Below are 8,132 nucleotides of genomic sequence, written 5' to 3' on the forward strand. Positions count from 1 at the left end.
GGGATCTTCTCAACCCAGGGGCTGAACCTGCGTCTCCTGAATTGCAGGCAGATTCTTTATTTCTGAGCCACCAGAGAAGACTTTGCAGCTAAGTAAGAAGCCAGAGATGTAAGTGCCTGTCATGCCAGCCTTAATATTCTCAAATCAACCACTGTTCTCACTGTTCTGAAATATGGCACAGGCAGCATCTCAGTGGCTGCCCGGTTCCCATTCCCTCCATCTCTCCTAAACTGGAGACTTTCAGGACAGGCCAACCAGGACACCTTCAGACAGGGGACAGAAAAGTGTAGGGAGAACGGGGGAGGGAAAGTAATTTCCCAGATGCACAGAAAAAAATACATGTTTATAAGCAAAAACGAAATATGTGCTGATGACAAAACCTCAGCTTAGTTAATCTGCATCATTCTGGTACAACGACCCACCCCCACCAAGCCCCACAGGACCCAACCCGCAGACCACTCACCCCAGGAGAGGCTCACTCCACCCATGTGTGCTCCTCCGGCCCTGACATGCCCTCATCACATCCCAGTGGTATGTACTTTCATTTCCTTTTTAAAACATTATCTTTATGCAATTAAAAATGGGATTGAATCCTAGTAAAGTCAATGGCATACCTCCCCCTTTCAAGCCTTTTGATTGAAGGTTTACAAAAAGATGACAGTTCTGGGAGGTCAAATCTCCAATCTTGATCCAGTCAGATAACTGAAAAAAAGAAAACGTGTGAAAAGCAATACAGTTCCTACTTCTATAAATTCAAAACTTTACCTCATTCTGTTTCACTTAAATAATGTTTTTTAAGTGTTCTAATCAGGAAATAAATTGCTCTGAAGAAGTGAGTATTTCAGAGAACAAAATTTGTCAAAAATTTTATTTAAAAATGTAAATGGCTCTTCCTTGTGTGCGTGCACCTGTCGCTCAATCATGTCCGACTCTTTGCGACCCTGTGGATCGTGGCCCACCAGGCTTCTCTGTCCATGGGATTCTCTAGGCAAGAATACTGGAGTGGCTTGCCGTTTCCTCCTCCAGGGGATCTTCCCCACCCAGGGACTGAACCAGCGTCTCCTGCATCTCCTGCATTGGCAGACGGGTTCTTTACTACAGAGCCACCTGATTTTTTCTTAAATAATTACAAATAAAGAGACAAGAACACAAGCCACGGAAGAAAAGCACTGAGGCCAAGAGAGACTGTTAACACTGTTTCAGTACTTCAGTTGGATGATGGGTTCATGGCTGTTCATTCTATTAATGACTAATTGATGACTAAAAGAGAGCTATGCATAAGCCAAGGATTAGTAGTCCAATTCAGTTAGCTAAGGTACATTTAAAGAAGAATGGCAGGAAGGGAAGCAGAACTCTGTAACATAGGACCATGTCTCCAGGTCTTAAGGAGGACTTGAAAAGGAAGAACACACGGTGTAGAACCCTGTTAGTGACAACAGATGTGACTGGCTGTGTGACTCCGACACTGCATGCTTCTGGCAGATTGTAATCAGTGGCCTATCTCAGGCAGTGATCCTCCCAAAGAGAAGTCAAGCAGCAGAGAGAACCCAGCAGTATACCCATGTTCCCTCCTGAGCCCGCCAAGATCTGGGGGTTCTGCTTGGGCCTCTCTCTTGAGACCTTAAGTCACTCAACCAAGCAAAGCTGGTCATATCCAATTCCAGAGGCAATGAAACCATAAAAGTTGCCAATTTCAGTCTTTGTATTTTGTTTTTAGAACAGAATGATTACAAAATAACCTGAACATTTGGGTCTCTGTTCAGGTCAGCCCTAGTCTCCTTTAAAAACCTCAGCGATGCTCATTTTCATTTTCCATGAAACAATAATTGTGAAGCAAATAGCATAATATTAACTGCATCTGAATTTCCCAACACTTTTTCCTTTGTTCAGTTTTCAAGAACAGAAGGAGGCTCTCAAGACTCAAGGGTTGATCGGCATGTTTCTGATGAACTAAATGAAAGGTAACAATACTTCCCACATCCCAGTTTGAGGCTCAAGCAGATTTGGCTGGAGGAGAAAGAGTCAGGAAGACACACAGCTCTAGTGAGCAGTTTCCCTCTCTTCATGGGACAGGAGGTGGAGGGAACAACACACAGATCCCTCTTCCAGACCAGGAGAAGCAAGAGAGACAAGGAGAAGGCAGATGGCAGGGGACCTGGAAAGACTGAGGACCAAGTACTGTAAGTGCCCACTCCTAAGTCCATAACCAACCAAAACCAGTTTCTTGTATACCTGAAATATTTAGAATTCTCACCAATAATTCAAATCTAAAAAGTTCTGAGCAGTACTGGATAAAGAGGAAAAGAAAACCACTTCTATGAAAGGTTCGCTTATGTAAAAGAGACCCTTCTTGACGGCACATGTTGGCATCACTAAGGTCACCAGTTCAGTAGAAGTCACAGCCCGTCTTCTGCATCAGGAGAGAATTACGCCCTCTGACTGTTTTCTGTGAGAGCTCCAAACTTGAGTTCAAAGATCACCTTTACTACTTTAAGTTTCTCTTTGTTTTAAAGAACTTTACATTTAACTTTCATTTATTCCCGATTGACAGCCTGACAGGTTCTTTCTGGTGTGGACTTTGGAATCAGACACACATGGGTATGAATCCTGACTGGATCTTTCATCTCTCTGACTCTTAGTTTTACTCTTCTGCAGGATGGACCAGTCACAACTCTCTCATGAGGCTGGCTGTCCTGTGTAGTAAACAAGATGACATGGGCAAAGTCACCAGCAGAACAGTGTGTGGAACACAGTTGACTGCCCAGCAAACATTAATCATGTCCCCAGGGAGCTAACCAAGATGCAAAAGGAGAAAGGCACTGCAAGTGCTTCCCAAACTCATGACCCCAGCCCTGACCTCTAGCCCTTGAGCTTCAGGATCGGATCCACAGCTGTCTGTGGACCACCATGCCCTAGACTGTTACACAGCAGAGACCTTAGACCTGGTTTTCAGTTCAGTTCAGTCATTCAGTCGTGTCCAACTCTTCACGACCCCATGGACTGCAGCATGCCAGGCCTCCCTGTCCATCACCAACTCCTGGAGTTTACTCGAGCTCATGTCCACTGAGTCAGTGACACCATCCAACTACCTCATCCTCTATCATCTCCTTCTCCTCCTGCCTTCAATCTTTCCCAGCATCAGGGTCTTTCCCAATGAGTCAGTTCTTCAAATCAGGTGGCCAAAGTATTGGAGTTTCAGCTTCAGCATCAGTCCTTCCAATGAATATTCAGGACTGATTTCCTTTAGGATGGACTGGTTGGAGCTCCTCACAGTCCAAGGGACTCTCAAGAGTCTTCTCCAACACCACAGCTCAAAAACACCAATTCTTCCGCACTCAGCTTTCTTTATAGTCCAAATCTCACATTCATACATAAATACTGGAAAAACCAAAGCTTTGACTAGACAGACCTTTGTTGGCAAAGTAATGTCTCTGCCTTTTAATATGCTGTCTACATTGGTCATAACTTTTCTTCCAAGGAGCAAGCATCTTTTAATTTCATGGTTGCAGTCACCATCAGCAGTGATTTTGGAGCCCCAAAAAATAAAGTCTGTCACTGTTTCCACTGTTTCTCCATCTATTTGCCATAAAGTGATGGGACCAGATGCCATGATCTTAGTTTTCTGAATGTTGAGTTTTAAGCCAATTTTTTCACTCTCCTCTTTCAGTTTCATCAAGAGGCTCTTTAGTTCTTTTTCCCTTTCTGCCATAGGGGTGGTGTCATCTGCATATCTGAAGTTATTGACATTTCTCCCAGGAATCTTGATTCCAGCTTGTGCTTCACCCAGGCCAGCATTTCACATGATGTGCTCTGCATATAAGTTAAATAAGCAGGGTGACAATATATAGCCTTGAGGAACCAGTGTGTCGTTCCATGTCCAGTTCTAACTGTTGCCTCTTGACCTGCATACAGATTTCTCAAGAGGCAGGTCAGGTGGTCTGGTATTCCCATCTCCTGAAGAATTTTCCAGAGTTTGTTGTGGTTCACACAGTCAAAGGCTTTGGCATAGTCAATAAAGCAAAAGTAGATGTTTTTCTGGAACTCTCTTGGTTTTTCAATGATCCAACAGATATTGGCAATTTGATCTCTGGCTCCTCTGCCTTTTCTAAATCCAGTTTGAACATCTGGAAGTTCACAGCTCATGTACTGATGAAGCCTGTCTTGGAGGATTTTGAGCATTACTTTGCTAGCATGTTAGATAAGTGCAATTTTGTGGTAGTTTGAGCATTCTTTCACATTGCCTTTCTTTGGGATTGGAATGAAAACGGACCTTTTCCAGTCCTGTGGCCACTGCTGAGTTTTCCAAATTTGTTGGCATATTGAGTGCAGCACGTTCACAGTATCATTCTTTTAGGATTTGAAATAGCTCAACTGGAATTCCATCACCTCCACTAGCTTTGTTCGTAGTGATGCTTCCTAAGGCCCACTTGACTTCACACTCCAGGATGTCTGGCTCTAGGTTGGTGATCACACCATCACGATTATCTGGGTCGTGAAGATCTTTTTTGTATAGTTCTTCTGTGTATTCTTGCCACCACTTCTTAATATCTTCTGCTTCTAAAGGGCAGAGAAGCCCCAGCAAGATGGAAGGAGGGGAGAAATCGCATTTAGAATCAAACCCCATACCTACCAGAGATGCTCAGAGGACTCAAATAAACCTTGTGCACACCAGGACACAGAGACCCACAGAGACTGAGACAGAGAGTGTCTCCTGTGGAGATACGGATCAGCAGTGGACTGCCACAGGGACAGGGGCTCTGGGTGCAGCAGTCCTGGGTATAGCATAAGCCCTCTTGGAGAAGGTCACCATTAACCCCACCATAGAGCTGCCAGAACTTATACAGGACTGGGAAACAAACTCTTCGTGGGCACAAACAGAACCTTATGTGTACCAGGACCCAGGAGAAAGGAGCAGTGACCCCACAAGAGACTGACCCAGACTTGCCCATGAGCATCCAGGAGTCTCTGGCAGAGGCGTTGGTCGGCGGCGGCCTGCTGCAGGGCTGGGGGCACTTGGTGTAGCAGTGCATGCAGGGACCTTTTGAAGGAGGTCACTATTATCTTCATTACCTCCACCTTAGTTTGGCCTCAGATCAAACAACAGGGAGGGAACACAGCCCCGCCCATTAACAGAAAATTGGATTAAAGATTTACTGAGTATGGCCCCACCCAGAACAAGACCCCAGTTTCCCCCTCAGTCAGTCTCTTCCATCAGGAAGCTTCCATTGGCCTCTTATCCTTCTCCATCAGAGGGCAGACAGAATGAAAACCACAATCACAGGAAAGTAAACAATCTGATCACATGGACCACAGCCTTGTCTAACTCAATGAAACTATGAGCCGTGCCATGTAGGGCCACCCAAGATGGATGGGTCATGGCAGAGAGTTCTGACAAAACGTGGTCTAGTGGAGAAGGGAATGGCAAACCACTTCAGTATTCTTGCCTTGAGAACCCCATGAACAGTACAACTGGTTAGAATTTGTTTTATTCTGCTGCTACTAGTATAGGAAAATAGAGGCTACCGTGTTACTTAGTTTGGCCCCTGTGACCCACTGATAATACAGAAACAGGGGCTAGGTCACCCCCTTCTCCATGTGCTGTCCTAGCTGCTTAAGTCCTGCACAAACACACATAAAGCAAACTGAAACTCGAGTCAACCCCACCCCCGACCTGCTCATCTCTGCCAGCTGAGCATTATCCTCCTGTCCTGCCCAAGGCTTGTGAACATTCTTGGCAAGGCCTTCCCCTTTATTCTACATCCAACACTCCACCAGTTCTCCCACTGTTTGCACAAATATACATGGCCATTTTGTACCACACAACCCTATCTTTCACAAAGCTCCCCATGTATCCTTTCCTTTGGGTTTCAACTCTACAACGCAGGTCTGGAAGCTCGTCACTTACATGAGCACAAGTTTCCTACCTAGACTTCACACCCACCCACTAAATCTGACCACTCTGCACACCACACCCACGCCCACCACCCTGCCTGGGTGCTCTGCAGAGAGGCATCCAGAAATCCTACCAATGGCAAGACTGAGCCACAACTGACTCTTTGGATATGACCATACCTAGGGGATAAGATGACAAAGCAAACCCAGAGGAGCAACCAAAGAGGTTAGGGTTAGTAGGACCAGGAGAGGATGTGCAGGAAGGTCAAGAGATGGGGGTGGATGCAGAGAGAAAGGGAAGACCGAGGAGCTGTTCTCCGTCCTATCCAGAGCCCTGATCCAGTCACTGACAACCATCAAACACCCTGGAGACCAAGCAGTAGGAGGACTGATCCCTGGAGGAACAGGCTAATCTGAAACCTGTTTAAGCAGGAAAGAGACGGGAGGGTGCACCAGGCACCCTGAAGGCCAGAATTACACTGCAAGATTAAAAATCACAGGCACCAAGCATGTCCCCAATGTCTGTACTGGTATTAACAGTAAAGAAATCCAGTGCTTGAAATGCCATCCTGGGTACTCAAGCAGTCCTGTGTATCTGGTTCAACTCTTAAAAAGTGAAGATGTTTAAATAATAAGTTAAGTTTTAGTAAACTACACCTCCTTTAAGAAAACTGCAGTATTTCCACCAGTCTTAAAGGTTACATATAACATGAAATACTCCTGATTTCCAAAGTTCTGATTAAGTCATTCATTTGCATCTTGCAGGTTTTCATATAAATTTACTCCTCAAAATAATGGCTTACATAGAGTATGCCTGAAGACCTTCTCAGCCCTAAATTTCTGTGCTTCAAAGATGGGGGGAAACTTCTAAAACATAAAAGGCTAAGGTACTGACCAAGATTCCAGTCAAATGCATAACAAAATCAGAAAAATATGAGTAATGATGAAGTCACTTCAGAGGTGATGGCTCCGAATAAGCAAACCAAAAAAAAAAAAAAAAAAAAAAAAAAACCTCTTGCTATACCGCACATCAAAAAAGTATCTTAATTTCAGGAAGTGAAGATGATTCAGACAAAAAGGGAGAAGGGGATACAGTGCTGAAAAGGCAAATCGACAGAAATCTGAGCAGTGACAGGAGCACAGCCACCTCATCTGATCCCTATTCTCAGAGAAGGATGACTTCCAGGCGGGCAGGAGCCTGGGGCCCGTGTCCCAGGCCTCTCGCCCCCAGATCCCGGTCCTTCAGTCCTCCACCTCCGCCCGTGATCCCCACTCCCAAGCCCCGCGGTCCCAGGGCCCCTTCCCGGGCTCCCCCATCCTCGATCCCCGTCCCTGGGCCCCGGCCCCGGCCCCCTCCATCCCCGATCCCCGTCCCCAGGCCCCCCAACCACTGTCCCCCATCCCCGATCCCCGTCCCCGGTCCCCCCATCCCCGATCCCCGTCCCTGGGCCCCGTCCCCGGTCCCCCCATCCCCGATCCCTGTCCCCAGGCACCCACCCCGGGCTCCCCCACCCCAGGCCCCCTCATCCCCTGTCGCCCACCCCCATCCCCGACCCCCGTCCCCAAGGCCCCTGCCCGGTCCCCGGCCCCACCCCAGGGCCCGTCCCCGCCCTACCTGCCGGCCGCCGAGCCACAGCCTCTGCTCCGACGCGGGGAAGCCGGTCTCCGCCGCGAGACGCCGCTTCACATCGCGCACCGTCCAGGACGCTGGCACCGCCACGGTCCTGCAGCCCGCGCAGCCGGGCAGCACGGTCACCCAGAGCCACCTGCGCGAAGGAAAGGCCTCAGCGGGAGCCACGAGGGACCGCGGCCCCCGCCGACGCGCGCTCACCTGTCGCCCATGGTGCGTCCTCACGGCCGGGGCCACCGCGCCCTCGCCATGCTCCCCGCCGGGCCCGGCCCCGCCCGGAGGGGGAAGCCGCGGCCGGGGAGGGGCCCGGAGGCGCCGCCCGCGGGCACGCGCCCGCCAGGACCGTTAGCTGAGGAGACGCCCGGCCTGCGCGTCAGGACTTGGCGGGCAGGCCCCGCCCCGCCCCGCCCAGCCCCAGGCCCCGCCCCGCCATCCAGGCCCCGCCCCTTCCTCACCTTTCCTTGAGAAACCCCTGGGCCCACCAGGCCTCACCCTCCCGTCAGGACTCGCCCCGCCCACCCGGCCTGTCCCTTTACTTCAGACGCCACTGGCCCCGCCCCTCTCTCAGGCCCCGCCCGCGAGGCCCCGCCCCTCCCGGATTCACGGGTGA

The 8,132-nt window shown here is 49.1% G+C and overlaps 1 protein-coding gene across 3 annotated transcripts in view; it reads right to left on the reverse strand.

Annotated features, from left to right (window-relative positions):
* Positions 1–8,132, reverse strand: part of SACS (sacsin molecular chaperone) — a 79,078-nt gene that overhangs the window by 31,970 nt on the left and 38,976 nt on the right. For 2 of the 3 annotated variants that reach the window (XM_070471674.1, XM_070471672.1), the window contains exons 3-4: positions 7,508–7,658; positions 615–702 (exon numbers count right to left, since the gene is read on the reverse strand). In XM_070471674.1, the coding sequence (XP_070327775.1) occupies positions 615–702; positions 7,508–7,658 (239 nt within the window). Of the gene's footprint in view, positions 1–614; positions 703–7,507; positions 7,659–7,723; positions 7,877–8,132 lie in introns of those variants that run through there. The other variant, XM_070471673.1, reaches the window with a different exon arrangement.

The sequence above is a fragment of the Odocoileus virginianus genome, chromosome 8, assembly GCF_023699985.2.
Source record: "Odocoileus virginianus isolate 20LAN1187 ecotype Illinois chromosome 8, Ovbor_1.2, whole genome shotgun sequence".
Lineage (NCBI taxonomy): Eukaryota > Metazoa > Chordata > Mammalia > Artiodactyla > Cervidae > Odocoileus > Odocoileus virginianus.